Source organism: Trachymyrmex septentrionalis, unplaced genomic scaffold, assembly GCF_001594115.1.
Source record: "Trachymyrmex septentrionalis isolate Tsep2-gDNA-1 unplaced genomic scaffold, Tsep1.0 scaffold56, whole genome shotgun sequence".
Taxonomy (NCBI): domain Eukaryota; kingdom Metazoa; phylum Arthropoda; class Insecta; order Hymenoptera; family Formicidae; genus Trachymyrmex; species Trachymyrmex septentrionalis.
In genome coordinates this window covers 1,197,097-1,214,083 of record NW_017305735.1, presented here as the reverse complement: position 1 = coordinate 1,214,083, position 16,987 = coordinate 1,197,097, and the positions used below count along the sequence as shown (strand labels likewise).

The window sequence follows — 16,987 nt, the reverse complement described above, 5'->3', positions numbered from 1 at the left end:
CAATTGCTCAGAGAGAATTGTATTTAATCTGTATAGATTTATTTACATTTTGATAATATAATTTACGATGCCACGCAATTTATAAGAATAGTAAATGATAAAGTTCTATGTTAATAAAATCGCCTCGCATCTGCATGTTAGTATACATACCTTATATTAATATTTACAATTAAAAAAGCTGTCTTATACATTCCCTGCATATATGTATATACAGCGTTCCTCCTATATACTCGGAACAATAATAACAAACTACAATTACGCTATTAGAACACAATTTCTACACTCTCTGGATAATGTATATTAATTAATAAATCCTCTTTCACATGATCTCAAACAGGAAACATTTCAATTTCTAATTTGTTTTTACTTTATAACTATCTCAAGTTTAAATAAATCAAAATAACAATCGAAAAACAACAAAAATTTTTCATATCGCTATTGTGCTGTCTATTAGATAAATCTTATAAAAAGATTTTTCTTTATTATTCTTTCTGATATAATCACGAAGTCAGAAACAACAAAAATTATACAAATTTATATAAAATTTTCATGATGAGAGCGCGTCAATCTAAAATCTCTATTTTGATTTTTGTACTTCAACGTCGTAAAAATAATGTGTATATCTCTAGATGAGAGAGTGTGAGAGAGAGAGAGAGAGAGAGAGAGAGAGAGAGAGAGAGAAGGAGGGGGCGAGGAAAGAAAGAGAGGGAGAAAAGGGAGGGAAGGGGGAGAGAGAGAGAGAGATTGTACGCGCTACTAAAAAATCATACTAATAACAAAGGACTTAACATGATATTTCTACAATAGAGCGTAATGTGGCAAACTACCGAGGAGATACTATTAAAGAACGACATTCTTACGGGAGTTCGCGTCCTTGTGAATATTGAAGTAATTAAGAGTTAAAAACTGATAATATTGTACTAATTTTATGATTTATTAATTTAGTAAACGTATTTATGCATTTAGAACTCAATAATACTCGATTTTTCTTTAAAATTGTAATTTCAGTGTTATCGTCAAAGTTTGATTATCAACAGAAATGATAACTGCAGAGAAAAAATTGTAATTTTTCTACAATATATAGGATATTATAGCTTTACAAGTATGCATATTTATTTATGAAACATTTATGTAATAAAAAATCATGAATTTAATAATGTATGAACCAAATATTTATGTTAATAATAGTAAATTTATATCAATTGTCGATAATGTCAGCATTCTTCGGCCCTCCGGCATTACTTCCGAGCCCTTGAGGTCCTTTTTATACCGTCGAAAATTTGCTCAGGGTTGACGGTCTTTAATAGTATCTCGTCGGTGGGCAAACTCATTATCCTTCTATAAATGTATTCAGAGACGCTATTAGTGTTATCTGTATCATTCTATCTTCATTGTTTATTAGATATAAAAGCATAGAATGACTCGAATAGCGCTAATAGCGTCTCTCTGAACATACCTTGTATTACATCAGGAAATCGTTACTCTCACATTTATTTTATCACGCATCAGAACGTTACACAAAAAAATTATTTATCCTATACTTCAACTTTTAGTGCAAATCTGTAGTGAAAAGAAAAGAATGTATTGGTCAAACGCCATTAGGGGTTGGCGTACTATGAATCGGTGCCCGTAATAAATCGTGATATTGTAACAGAGCCTCTCGCAAGGACCTAGATACTTGACCAGAAGTAGTTGCAATCGTACATTCTACTAAGCATGGATATAATCCAATCAGCTGCTCCCATACTGATCTTTCAACTAAAATGTAAACAATAGTTTATTAATATGTTAAATACCCATAAATGCGATATTATCTTATATAAAATAAATGAGAAATAAAAATGTACCTTTATTGGGAGGTGCTTTTTTGAGCGATATTACGAGAGTGGCAACGGCTTTCAGAACAAACGATATTTCCGACAACCTGTACCTAGAAAAGTTCTCTATAATAAGTACTTAAAATAAAACATGCATTTCGGATAAAATATTTATCGAAGTGAAAGATCCACTAAAATAACATTAAATTATTTACAATTTGTTAAAAGGTTTCGACACTATTACCTAGGCAAGGGGCACTTTCCATTCCGTCTCTCACTTTCAATATAACGTCGTAGAACTTCTTGAAATCTATGCAGAAGAGCTGTAACTGCCAAACGTCCAGCAATCCCCCCTTCATCACTTTCCGAACTCTTTTTAGGGCTATTTTCCGTATCATTGTCCAATCCATCTAACAGAGAAAATTGCAACAAAGTCTCGAAGCAAGTTTTCGCGAATTCTTCCCGTAACTTTGTTTCTGCTCCATTTTCTGTGAAAAAGAAAGATAATACTCTTTCTTGAAGAAATATTTAATACAAGAAAAGTTTTTATAAAAAGATTAGATATTATATGTACCGATATTTGCTGTGGTGGCCGAATGTATAGAACCTTTATTTAATAACATAACGACTCTCAGTATAAATTGATGAGGTATATGCTGAGAATGCGGTAATACTTCGTCTCTCAACAACTCCATAACCTGACAATCTACCGCCTCGTCAGCTTGAATCTCTTCCACCCCTCGTTCTACATTCAGTACACTGAAATTGACCGACCAAATTCATTTCTTATGTTGTCGAAATAATAAGATAAAGAATCCGCTATCGATTCATCAGAGACAACAATTTACCTTTTAGGAAATAAGAAATCGTCCAGAGTGCTCGCGAGCTCAAGCCACATGTTCTGGAATTGCTCGGGATATTTTCTGGCAAGCGGCAGTCCAGTGTGCAAGACGGCTAAAAGACTAGTCACAGCCAATTTCCATGTGGTCGCGGATGGGCATGCGTATTTCATGGCTAATGGTACGTGTAATGCTTCTACAATAAACTTCAGCACCTGACCATCGATTACGGCCATTTCATGCGCAGTCTTCTGGTATAAATTCACTACCATCGACAGAGCTTTCTCGCCAAATGGAACGTAATTCATAGTGATCCAATCAGCGGACACACCTCTTACCTGAGAGATATGTTTCGTAGGTATTTTACCATATGTTGGGGCTTCGCACGCCAGCTTCGAGAAGCTCAGCAACTGAAGAAATATCAGTACAATCATCGTGCGTAAATTGTCAGGACCATTTAACGCTTCTTTTTGCAGAAGCTCCATAGAATGTAACACTTCGTCTTGTAAATGAGTGAGAACTACATCGGGCATTGATGGCAAGATGTACGGCGTTGATTCGCCATGTACTGGAACAGCCACTGCATTCTTCAGAACAATACATAATTTTTGGAGATCAGAGCCAATAAACTTGTTTCTAATGTGCTGAAAAACGCCTGGGAATATATGCATGAGCGCAGTTAGGAATGCCTGGGATGGCACGTAAGGATCAGTGTCACCTTCTTGTGGTGGTGCAGTACTCTCCATCCCAATATTGAGCCATACGCGCCATGTCACTGTCCATAAGCCTTCCGAATCGTTTGACTGGATCACTTCAGTGTTGTCGCTTCCCTTCGGTTGAAAGAGAATCTCTTGAAATGATTTCAGTGCCGCTAATGATACCTCATTGTTTTTACTAAGCGCAGAATTCTCAATAAATTCGAGGAGCAATGACCACGCTCTCGGAAAGTCTCCTAACATTTGCAACAGTTGACGTTTCGTATTAAATACTCTAGCTACGCCGCTTAACGTTAAAACCTGCGTTTCCGCCCATTGCTTTTGTGCTGTATTTCTACTGTGATGAATAAGTATGTTTCCACTGGTATCGACTTTTTCGCTGCTAGCTGAATTTGACAAGCTTCTTACTTTATCTAATAGTGGAAATAATACTTGCCAGAGCACAGCTTGCCACGTAGGTTGATGCAGAAGGCTACCATGTGCAGATATGGTTGAGAATAGGGTTTGACTCGCTGATTTACGTACAGCGGGTCGGGAATCGACGCATAAATCTCCCAATCTTGCATAGAGACACATCCAGAGTTTATCAAACGACGGCATGTTTGTCGTACCGGGAAAATCGGGAAATACCGATGACGAATCTCCACGCAAGCAAATACACAATTTCTCTTGGTTCTGATAGAAATAGTCACTTATGTTCCACATTAGACCGACAGCTGTGAGCGAAATATTTAATTCTTGTGTCTGCGATCCAAATTTAGCAGCTGTATCGACGCATAGTGGAAGACATCGCCAAGGCATAACCGGTAAAAAATCGGTTACAACCAACTGTAAACATTGAAAAGCTATACGCACTAAAGCTTCCCCATGATGATCGGAAACTGCTCCTATAATACCGAGAACTAAGGGCCAACCATGGTATAATGTCTCCCCAGCACCATGAAGTACTTGCAAAACACATTCTAATTGTCGCTGTCTAACGTCTCCATGACGTACGGATGATAACTCGGATAATGGTCCCAATAGTAATGTTTGTAACTTCTGATTATCGCGAAGTGGTTGCGGGTATTTATGCTGAAGAGCCATCTTGACAAGATACGTAATTGCTTCCACGCCCCATTCTCTCATACGAATGTGCGGATGCTGACATACTTCCAATAAATGATTTGTTAATGGTCTCCAAAGCACTTCCACACGTGATAAGTTTACCAAGCCTGTCTCTAGAAGTTTAGCAACCGCAAACAGGGAAGGTTCACGATTAGAATACGCTAGTTCCATAGCCTCATGGCTCAGTTTACACAGAGCGTCTATCAAATGATGCAAGGCAACGTCATCAAGGTGCTGACTGCTCTCGAATAATCTACTAAGCATAGCGCTGAGTACAGGTAGATCTGCCATAACCGCGTTTGTTAACACGGCGTTTGGATCAGCTGCGGTTCTTCCAGCTTTCAACGATCCGCCAGTAGAAGGTTTTAGACCAAGTATCCAAACAAGATGTTGAAGAGTAGTAAGCACCAAATGCCATGCGCTACCAAGTATACTACCGTGACAATGGGCTAACGATAATAGTGCTCGCATACATTGCAAATTTTTCGCAGTCAACATGACGGGACCTTGATGAGCACCTGGATATAATCAATATGATAAAAGATTAAACGCATAATAGTAAAATGTATGTAATTAATTATGAGTGAATTACTGTCTTACCAATTGGTAAAGATGCCGTTGGTAGTGGCGTACCAACGGCTACTACTTGTTGCCTATAATCAGGCTCGCCTATTGTCAAGTTGTATTGAGTCGAATCTTGCTGTCTCGCGATTGGTATGCCTTGAGGTGCATTGTACAGTACAGTCAAGGCATAATTAGGTGGTAGAGATGCTTTACATATCGCGGTAATAAAAGCATCGCGTGGCGCTTGCAAATCTAATTGACCGCAAAGAGACGCGAAAGTTTGAATTGCTTTTAAAACATTTTCTGTTGCCGATTCGTCCGTGCTGCAAATTCACATATACGTTTGTATTCACTCCATATTTTTTGTCTATTACATACAATAATAATTTATGACTGCTGGCATCTATTAACCTGGCATCTATTAACGGGCTGAGAGCTGCCAATAAACCGCACCAACTAGAGTTCAGTAATTGTATATGAAGCTTTTGTTCGGATTCACTCGGCTGATAGATCTGATTTTCGTTATTATCGTCTTTTAATCCATTTATAGCCAATGCGATCGATCTTATGATGTCTAATAAACACGCATAAGCTATGCTGATGCCATAACCGATTGGTATTTGTGGCGGTTCAACCTTGTCCAACATTTCCAAACTGGAATAATCATTTGTTATCATCAATCTTTAATGCCATTATCATAAAAACAAAATATAAAGTTATTAGGATTACCAATCGTACTCTTTTAAGAATACATATATTTTTTTCGAGGTCGAAAAACAGAATATTCTTATTTTTCACTTATTGTATTCTTTTTGGAGAAATAAGACAAATAATTTAAAAAATTATTTAATATTTAAATTTATTCTTTTAAAAAAGTTATGCTTGGCTTGTACTAAGGCTGCGATTCGCCAATTTAAAGATATAGACAGTTCTTTACTCATGTACAATAATAATGTTTGACAAATAACATTATTTAAAAAAAAATTAATATTTTTTAATATTTTGAAATGTTTATTCTATCATTCTTTAATAGCGAATACTGATTACGATTATTTGTAATATAGCTTTGTATTCAATATCACAATTCTCAACGTCCCCTTACACTGCCACAAATGACCCCGTATTATAATATAAAATAATCGTAAACATAGATTAATAATTTTTTCATATTTAATTAGAATTTATTATATTATCTGATTAATTTGCATATATTTAAAATATAAGAGTTAGATAACATTTTCAAAAAAGAAATCTTCAAATCAATTAAATAGTTATAGTTACAAAATTCGTTCAACTTTATATTTTTCTGTTACGATAATCCATAGTGACCCTAATATTGATATGATTAATATTATAATGCTTACTAAGTTGGCTTAGCTTGTCCGCTTGTAAATGTTGCTACTACTGGTAACCAAATACCGCGTGAATAAAAACCGGGTTGAGGCGATACGCCAGGCCCGACAGGCATTCCTGTGAATAATGGTGCACCTGTGCTTTGAGGTATAGTTGTACTTGCTGCTGTTAAAAACAAAGAATTGTATGTATCCCAGAAAAATATATACACACTTTGAATATGATAATAAAAATGTAGTACTTTGCCATAAATTTGAAACAAAAACCTATTAAAAGTACAACAAATAACACATTAATTTTATAATCATTCAAGACGTAATGTAATATATTTGTACCTGTCTGACTCATCATATGTGGATTTACAAAAAGGCTATGTACATATGCACCTAAGCTATTAACAATATCTTGAAAAATATTTGTAGCGTGTGGTTTCAAATCGTAACATTCGCAGAAGTTTGTCAGCAAATCTGCTTGAACTGTCATTTTGTGCAAAACTTCCAATGCTAAAGCTCTTTGCCACGTAGGTTTATCAGGATCCAAAAACTTTACAATTAAGGATAAAAATATTTCACATTCTGTCACCTAAAATAACAGAGTGCCACTTATGCTGATAAATTCATATAAATCATTACCATGTACAAATTCTGATATATTTACCAATAAGGAATGGTATTTCTGTATTAAAATCGACACAACTCTCAATAGCCTCATACTAATAGGAAAATAAGGTTTATCTAAAGGTGTAGCTTGTTGCAAAGACGCTGGTACTGAATTACGATACTTGATGTTAGGCGAAAACAATTTTATCACAAGTGCACACACTCTCTCCTTCAATAAGAAGCTAAACTCTAAATGCTAAAAAATTATATTTTTATAAAATATAATTCTTATATATATATAAAATAGAAAGATCCAGTTAAAATATAATTTTCCTATTCTTAAAAATATAAATTTTCTCATTTACTTTAAAGAAAACTGATGAAAAGTTTGTTAAAACCGACTCTAGCAATTCCAAACCAAAAGTTCTTGTCATTTCAGTGATGCCTATTAGCCAATACGGTTGATCAGCATTCACCAATTGTACTAGATCCTAAAACCAAATGTAAACAATGTATACAAATATATACAATTTACACAAAGTAAATCATAATTATATTTTATAAAGTTACATAATTACACAAGTATTATAGTAAATAAAAAACACCTGAAACATTAAATATGCATCTGCAGCGCAAGGACCGAGACCTTTAGGCGCTTGATTCGTTGGAATTTTTAATTCTTCTAAATTTACTTCATCAGATTCTAGCTGATCAGAACTTTGCTCATCTTCGGCAACTACTCTTTCAAATACCAAAGACACTAGTTGTCTTACAGTAGCACCGGCTGTATTTATCGTTGTGCAGTCTTTTGTGAAATGTAACCGAAAACAAAGCACCAAATTCTGGAAAGATGTAATTTTGAGTAGAGTATAATAAAAATGTTATTGAAAAAAAAAAGATAAAACAAAATTTATATACAAATGGATCCTTACTCTTGCCAGAGTATCTCCATGTACCACGGCATTACTTGTAAGTAATAATGTTACAGTCTGCAAAACTTTAACTTCTTCTGTACCTGATTCCATTAACAACCACAAAGCATCTGTAATATATCGGGCACCTTTCTGATCCACTGCTTGTTGCGTTATTAACCTTTGCATCATGCTTAGGCAAAACTAGAAAATATCATAAAAATTTACATAGCACACATTATAAGATTTTTTTTACTAAAGATAATATGTAAACATAGCTTTTCATACCTTGATGATTTTTATGTCCTTACTCTCACAACCTTGAACTATAGGATAAAGTATTTGATTTACAATATAATATATTGGTGTCCCTGGGTTATTTGAGGCTGTTCTTAATTTTGCAATTCCTTCCTCGCATGACTGTAACAAATACATATAATATAGTCACTATAAATTTAAAAAACGAGGATATAGTGTCCCAAATGAGACACTTCTCTGACTAAACTGAAACTTTGCAGGTAATATTCACTGTTAAAAATTAAACTGAAACTTTGCAGGTAATATTCACTGTTAAAAATTTCATGTTTTAATATACTTTTAAGTTACACAATTTGAATTTAATTTCATGACATTATATTAAATTTAATTATTTATAACTGAAAAGTATATTTGTATACATGTACATGAAATATTTCTCATAAAAATTTATAAAATTTAATGTACACGGTCATTACATTTAAGTAACTACTATAACTTAATTTTCAATTAAATTATTCATTATTTTTAATTTTGTTTATAACTATAAACTTCATTTACATGTAAAAAAAAGCTCGTAGTTTCTAACAGTGTTGTTATGATATATAATGATTATTTACGAAGATCCTATCGTCGGGTTTTCTAATTCGCTTCGCGTGTCGGACGCTCCTAGGCAGGGGGGATATGGGAAAAACCTTTACAAAGTCATTACGTAAGAGAGAGTGGGGGACAATTCTTATTGTATGAATAATATGTTATTTTTATTGTATGTAGCAGAAATAATATTATTTTTAAAAAATTTTTGTGAATAACTTTTTAACGAGCGACAGGTGTTGGAAATCACTCAGGATCATGACCTTGACAACATACGCCTAAGTCAAATTCATCAGGGACTGACTCCCTCCATTGGCATATTTATCGTTACGTTATTATATCGGAATAATTAGTACAATTAGAAAAATAATAATAAACGATTCGTTAGGACTGTATAATGTAAAACACAATAAATAAAAAAATAACGTCTATAACGGTCAAAATTGGATCTTACTGCTTTAAATAATTCCCTGTGAATTTATATATCACATTTGTAGTCCTTTAAATTGCGCGTCGAATGGATTTTTCAGACTTGGAAACGCAACTGAACTACTAATATAATAACAATAATCACAAATTAAATTGATAACCAATTTAATAATTTGATGCTCAATTGGCATCATTTAAAATGAGATCTTAATGTATTGAAAATCTGTAAATAAATTTATTGCGAAAAATATTATCTCGGTCGGGAATAAAACCTGGATCTCTAACATTCCGTGAGAGAGCGTCTTAAGCCTTTAGATGACCAAGAGAATATTTGGTAATAACCGATATGTAGGAACGAATTTTTCAGGCAGTGTATAAATAATAATAAACGATTTATTTAGATCGTATAATGTGATATATCACATCATAACATAAATGCGTTGTCGTTTTAATAAATCAAATACACGTTTCGCAACTTCGGAAAAAGATTTATTACGTACTGCTCAAAATTATTCGATGTTACAGAATGAAATGTATATTCAATGAAATCTCTTATTCCAATTGTTCGATTAATATAACTTGCGATATAATGCATAATCTTTTCGAAAGTGTTTGCAGGTAGAAAGATTTTGCAAATATATATTTTCAATATATTTTCAAATAAAAGTATTTTACAATAAAACAACTAAATAACCGAGTTAAATACTTCCATCATAAGTGAGATATTGATAAAGAAAACAAACAAACAAAAGATCTTGATAAAGAGAAAAAAATTTAATGATAACAGTATCAGAAATGTCTGCACTGACCTGTTATTTCACTTTTGTTATAAAAGATCTAATTCCTCATAATAAATAAAGTTTAGAATTTTTATCTTACACTTTTTGAGATTATCCTTAAAACTGTCTCTAAAAATATCTAAAAATATAAGAATTGACTACAAATATCGGCCATATTATCATCTTAAGATCATGAAATAAAAACATACTATAAATATCGATCTATGAATACTAATTAAAAATTAAAGATCGAATACGTGGAAATTGTAAAAATTATCAAAAATAAGTATAAAATATAAAAAGTAACAATAACAGTAATTATTAAATTCATTATAGTTACTATGTTACTGTTACAAAATAAAAAAGTAATATTGTTGCTAGTCTATAAAAAAACAGTAATGGCGTTACAAGTTTCATTCCTAAATACATATACTAAATTTATAAGAATATAAAGGTCCCTATCCTTACCTTTGCACTAGGACCCCGAAAATCTTTTGCATGCCCTGGCAAGTTATATAGTTATATAAATTTCTAACTTGTTTCCGAGTCGTAGCTTAATCTTCAAAGAGAAAAGAGACTTAATCAAGACCTAAATGGAAGCTCCCAGTTTCACGGTCCAACTAATGTAGAACTATGTTCAGAAACTCAAATGCTTCTATATGTCATTTTATTCTTGTTTAACATTCAATGAATAAAAATAAGATGATATATAGAGGTGAGGGAGGTGGTCAGATGGTATTTCTGAACGTAGCCTAGGATATAACAAGTGGTTTCGCGGTTACGTACCTCTTTGATTTGAGGGTACTTCTTCTTGGTCTCCGAAGCAAGTAATTTGAGATCCGACTGAAGGACCTCCAGAAACTTAGAGGCATTCTCCGGATTGCTGCCAACAGCGGCGGCGCTCGCCATCATTGACAATGCCACCGTTGCTCTTGTTTCTCTAGATCAGTACAACTTCCAGATGCGGGGGCATGACAGCTCGATGACAGCTATCGGACTGGAGGCTAAGCGCCACGGTGTTCAATCGTCAGATGATGACCGAATTTCGAATTAACACGCTTTGCCACGCCGCTCGTCGGTGACGATGATAGCGAACAGGCAGCAACGGTCCATCGGAGTCGCCTTCTCGAGTCGTCGTGCTCGCGAATCACATCGGGCGGGTCGTCGCGGAAACCGCGCGCAGACCGCAGCTAACACAACGTTCTTCTCGCTCGTACACCCAATATTCACGCTTCTTTAGATAATGCCAATTCCAATGAAGATCGATACAATAAAAAATTCACGTAGTTACGACCTGGCGCAACTACGTCTCACAACTGCTAACACAATTGACACCAATCAACACACAATTTGACACGATTCGACACAAACTCACAGACCACGTATGCAACAACGCAGCGCTACTGCAGCTTGCATTGTCACCAGTTGTCACTGGTCTAAGTCTAATTTCCATCGAGGAGTAAAGGCATATTTTCACGAACCGCTTACAACCAAACTGGATTGGAGACTCTGGACAATATGGGCACTGAATTATATTAATCAGAAAAAATCTAAGAGAGGACATAAAGGCCCAAAATCTGTAATAATTTTTTCGATAACCTTCATTTATTTATTCTAATTGGTTTTTAATTTAAAAAAAAAATTCAATTTCTAGTCCGTATTCAAAACAATCTTATATGTTTAAAATTCTACAGCATACGTAACGTAAACTATGTACTAAATACGTGTTAACGTCGTAAAAGTGCTCTCTTGCGAATGGGTACAGGTTTCTTTAACCATACAAAACCAACGACTTCAAATTCCGAAAAAGACTGAAATTCCTTGCGCGTAGCATTTATATACCATATTCGAAAGCTAGCGCGGACCAATCAGCATCCGCAGTGATGAGGCATCGCGCTCATTGGCTAGCATGCGAGTGGTGGGGTTCGCCGGTTGACGGCTCCTATAAATACCGCGTAATTCGCGACCGCACGGTTTTGTGACTCGAGCAGCGGACGAGAGTACGTCGTATCATTTTAACGTTGGAACAGTTCGCACTTGTTCGCAGTCCTGTCTTCGAATCGATTGACTTTTCTTCAGATTCTAATCTCTGCTAAATATAAAACTACGTTGGAAAACTTCGCAGCCCTGTCTCCGAATCAACTGTGACTTCCTCCATATTCTAATATTCTGCTGAAAAATGAGACGGAATCTCTTGGAATATAAAACGATGGGAAACTGCACGAAAGGATCATTCATCGTTGGATTTCTTTACTACGGTAATCAATAATTCATTTTTCCTTCACTTCTCGTAACAGTGTAAACATCGCATATTATAAGGTCTAGTATAATACTAGCGCATACTGATTATATTCGCGGTTGAAAGTATGTGACGTCGCGTCGTGTCGCGTCACTTTTTACGCGTGAAGTTAACTGCACACGGAAAACAAACGCCGCTCTCCTATTTCGATCGCATTTTGTTCGCAGTGAGTCTACCTACGTGATCAGACGTGTTATTGCGTCATTATTTTTAGGAAGTGTGACCAGCTTCAAACGCGCATTTGAATTTGTTTTTTAGACTTTCGTATTCTTCATGTTGATTTTTGTTACCGCATATAGCGGCATTTTCAATTCTGTGTTAGAGTCGGGTCATTCTCGCGCGAAGAAGACATTTCATTCGCGAAATGCGGCGGAATGGACTGGCTCTCAGACAAGTGGAAATGCGCGATCAAATAATTAAAATATATATAATACCTGAATATATAACTTGAATATATATTTTCGTATGCGATATTTAACTATCGCGTGCTTCTACTAGACTAGATTCGGTAATCACATTAATAATCCGTTCGAACGCGTATTTCGTAAAACTTGTTCGCCGAAAGTATATTGCTTAAATAATTGATGAGTTTTCCGAATATCTCAATCTGCAATACGAAAATAACAATTATAAAAGAAGAGCGTATATTACAATATACGATTGTCCTTTGTGATTGTTATTTCCGTATTTCGAGCATCAGATATATTTCGAAATACGGAAAATTTATGAACACGACGCCGAGAGCAAGAAATGCAACGTCACAACGTCGCTTCGTTCACGTCGCCTTTGGCACGCGAAGTTAACCGCGCAAAAACAAAACTCGCTTTCTTAATCTTAACAACTACGATTCATTTACACATTTCGATCTGTAAATGAAGCGCAGATATAATTAAGAGATGAGATTGGCATCGATCAAGTGATAATTGAAACTTATATTAAATCTATATTTGTCTTTCATTGCAACACTTAGTTCGCGCAATTATAGATTCAATATTCATTAAGAAAAAGACGCGCATTGCCACCGTGTCGCTCTTGACGTGTAAAATTAATAACGCGAGAGACGACATCACTTCGATATATTTATTACATTTATGTTTTATTTTCAGAATGCGACGAATACGAGATGGTTGGCTCAAAATGAGTGCTGTTGCGATTTATTAAATTGGTAAATAAAATTTATATTAATTTTATATCTAATTATTAAAATATCAAATAATTTCTTGTAATATAGTTTCCGCACTAATATACGAATAATTCGTTTGAACACGTATTTCACAATACTCGTGCGAATAGCATGTCGCGTATAAAGACAACTGTGCAGAAATCTTTCGCCATCTTAGATGCATTCCAACGTCTAAATTTTATTTGTAAAGTATCGCGAGTATCGAACATGACACTCAAATTTCCTGCGTTCTTATTTTTCTGCTATAGTGAATTATGCACACGTCTAATTAATATCAACTATACGAACAAAATATGACATGGTCGCATAATATTTAGGATGCGTTCCGCTTTTACGCTCACACGATGTAAACATTAGTTCATCCTTGTTTATCAAATATCAAACAAGGATAAATGATATCTGTAAGCGCAAAATAAGACGTACCCTTAGCAATTATTTGCAACTGCACTTAATTTTAATAAACTATTTCTTTCAACTGATAGATGCTGTTACAAACAATGGGAAGAGAAGAGAGGTGAAAAGCAGGCTTGACAATTTTGTGAAGAGGAGGAGGCTCAAGAAAAGCAATGGATCAATTTTACAGTAAGTAAACTTATTGCTTACTTACATAAAAAATTAGTCATTTCTTCCCATTAGATTGTTTTATTTCAATAATTAAAAATAATAATTAAAAAAAAGAATTAATCTAAAACATTACGAAAATTTATTTTCATAAAGACAATTTTGAAAAAATATATAATTATTTTAATGGATATATAATTGAAAAACTATTGAAAAATTCAATGTGTATAAAAATCAATTTTTTAATTATTGATTATTTTGAACGCTATTTTAACTTGTATCTTGTATTTGTACGTTACAGAATCATGTAACGTGCACATAGCTGATAACTCCACTGCTGTGCATCAATCGGTCTTCTTTTATTGGTACGCAGTCACCGGTCGCGATCAAGCTATTAGCCAGTTAGTGAAGATGCAGTAAACTATAATGGAGACTTCGCACGGCTCTGTACTACTGAGAGGTTGGGGCATCGGTGAGTGACAAAAATTTTATCAGGTAACGAATCTGTATAAAATGTACAGATCTATCATTATATTAGAAATGAATATAACGCTTTATAGACCCATTACTTGAAAATGAATTAGCTACAAACGATTATGATACATATTTAATCTTGGATTTGTTTATCATTATTTGACAACTTGATTAGCATCTTGATCTGCTATTATGATTGAAACTCATTTATACCCGGAAAATATTTTATATAAAATTATATATAATGACATTAAAAATTGACATATTTTCTATACAATTATATATAATTATTATAAAATATGTCTATAATATATATAATATTTTTTCCCACGTATTCACACAAGTATACATATAAAAAAAGAGAATGAAATAGAATTCAATGATGAATTAGTGCTATAAATTATATAATATTAATAAATCAAGTAAGAATATAAATCTATTTAATTTTATTGAATTATTATTTGATTCACACATATTAGAAATAATTAAATTTTTTAATTTAAAAGAATATTCAACAAAAATTCCTTTCTTTACTAATAATATAAACAAAATATTTATATACAAAACTGCATTTTAATACAAATAAGCTTGATGAATATAAAAAAAAATGATTGAAATTGGTTTTTAAATTAAATTTAATGAAATAAATGATGAAAAAGTAAAGAAAAAATAAAGTTTCATATGAACACAAAATATACATTTTAAAATACAAAGATTCATAGATATTTTATTTTTGAATTAGTATAGGATATTTACATATTCAATATATGTGACATAAAAATAAAGAATATTTTGATACAGCAAAATCTATAATTAAACAAGTTATGTATTCATTTTCCTTAATCCCATTCCCAAATAATTATCCAAGATTAAATATGCTATAAATTGGTGCAGAGAGAGAGAGAGAGAGAGAGAGAATATGTATATTAAAAAATATTTTTTCAATGTGTATAAATGAAAAAATTGTCCTTCTTTACAAGAAAAAAATACAATAATGTTATTACAACGCTTGACTAATCTTATCTTATATCGTATATAAAATGCAATACTACATGTGACTATAAATAATTCTTGAACACACACAGCACCAATTTTAACATATTAGATTGTAGCTTATTCATTTTGTTGATTGACAAAATAAATTTACAACAAATAAAACAAAATAAGTGACATAAAATCCCATAAGTTACTCGTGGAACACAAGAACTTTTCAAATTTTATTAACATTTTTTCCATTAAAAATTTTCTATAAAAAAGATATTTTTATATAACACATTACAACTTGATATAAGTGATATAACAATGATATAAATGCAACTGATAAGGAGTTTATAAGTCACAACGCAGGATTTTATCGCGCAGTATAGATTAAAAATTTGTCATGCATGAATATGTATAAACATATGTATCTAAATATGTATGAATATTCATAAACATATATAATTTTATATGAAATATGTCCATACATGTTCGTACATCTTTTTTTTTTGTAAAATTACTTTTTAGTGTAATAGAAATAATAGTAGTAATGTAAAAATAATTAAAAAGTAATTTTCGCACTATTTGTTTTAGAAACATCAAGTTTGAAGAAATATAAAAAAATTACTTATGTATAATTATATGTAAAATTATGCATAAATTATGTACAAGCATATTTATGTATAATTTTTTTGATATTTTTCCAAACTTTATTCTAAAACAAACATTGCAAAAATGATTCCTTTAATTATTTTTTATGTTTTCACATTACTGTTATTATTTTTATTATACTAAAAAGTAATTTTACAAAAGAAAGAAGGATGTATTGACATGTATGGATATATTTTATATATAATTATACATGTTTATGAATATTTATGCATGTTTATGTATATTCTGTATGAAAGATTCGTTAGTTTTTACCGGATAATTATATTTAATTATACATATATACATAGAGATAATAAATTATAGACGTTTCGGCCAAAACTGGGTCATCTTTACTATGTCAAAATGATAAGACAAAAAGTGCATAATTTAAAGTAATAATGGAGTGTCAATATGATAAAAATATTAAATTAAATAATATTAGCGCGATTAATACAAAGATTCCCATACATAAAACATAAAATTATCTAGTCGCTATAAATACAGTTATTATGTACTGGGTCTATGATGATTCAATTTTGCTATTTCTTATTCGTTGTATCTTTGCAATTAATACAAAAAGAGTTACAAAATTCTGGATTATTTTGTAATTCTTTTTATATTATTTGAATTTTATTGTTAACCGACTTAGCGTTGCGAACTTTTTTATTATTAACTATATTTGTTATAATGAGGTTGACCTAATGAAGGTTGAAACGTTTATATGTGTTATATTCTTATCTACGTTTTAAATATTAAAAATCATTTTAGCAATTGACATCCACCTTTTACTTGTAGCCTACATACAATTTAACTTTTAACTTTGAATAATAAAATATTTATTTAATTTTAAATTACAAAAAGCAATTCTAATTCACCAA

The 16,987-nt window shown here is 32.5% G+C and overlaps 1 protein-coding gene and 1 long non-coding RNA gene across 4 annotated transcripts; one reads left to right on the top strand and one right to left on the bottom strand.

Moving 5' to 3' along the window:
• Positions 1 to 1,566: 1,566 nt before the first annotated feature.
• Positions 1,567 to 11,385, bottom strand: LOC108752151 (protein MON2 homolog). Of its 3 annotated transcripts, none has more exons than XM_018492810.1 (15): positions 10,750 to 11,385; positions 8,195 to 8,326; positions 7,928 to 8,110; positions 7,601 to 7,837; positions 7,361 to 7,486; positions 7,054 to 7,251; positions 6,732 to 6,978; positions 6,408 to 6,561; positions 5,455 to 5,697; positions 5,080 to 5,366; positions 2,666 to 4,997; positions 2,392 to 2,576; positions 2,062 to 2,305; positions 1,848 to 1,930; positions 1,567 to 1,758 (listed from the first exon to the last, which is right to left on the bottom strand). In XM_018492810.1, exons 1-15 carry the CDS (start codon positions 10,873 to 10,875, stop codon positions 1,589 to 1,591), a joined length of 4,947 nt encoding a protein of 1,648 aa, XP_018348312.1. In that variant the 5' UTR covers positions 10,876 to 11,385; the 3' UTR covers positions 1,567 to 1,588. The 3 variants fall into 3 exon arrangements, with proteins under 3 accessions (XP_018348312.1, XP_018348314.1, XP_018348313.1); XM_018492812.1 differs by having other exon boundaries at positions 1,848 to 1,924; XM_018492811.1 differs by having other exon boundaries at positions 6,408 to 6,558.
• A 613-nt stretch (positions 11,386 to 11,998) lies between these two features.
• On the top strand, positions 11,999 to 14,587 carry LOC108752140. Its single transcript, XR_001939532.1, has 4 exons — positions 11,999 to 12,221; positions 13,369 to 13,427; positions 13,928 to 14,027; positions 14,308 to 14,587. It is a non-coding gene; the product is annotated as an uncharacterized LOC108752140 (long non-coding RNA).
• Positions 14,588 to 16,987: the final 2,400 nt, after the last annotated feature.

What these genes read in the sequence shown, in the direction of transcription:
- LOC108752151 (XM_018492810.1), bottom strand. Translation starts at nt 10,875, where the DNA reads ATGATGGCGAGCGCCGCCGCTGTTGGCAGCAATCCGGAGAATGCCTCT. An exon ending in ATGCATATTTAATGTTTCAG is followed by an intron (nt 7,487 to 7,600) that starts GTGTTTTTTATT and finishes ATTTGGTTTTAG; the next exon opens with GATCTAGTACAATTGGTGAA. An exon ending in GGCCACCACAGCAAATATCG is followed by an intron (nt 2,306 to 2,391) that starts GTACATATAATA and finishes TCTTTTTCACAG; the next exon opens with AAAATGGAGCAGAAACAAAG.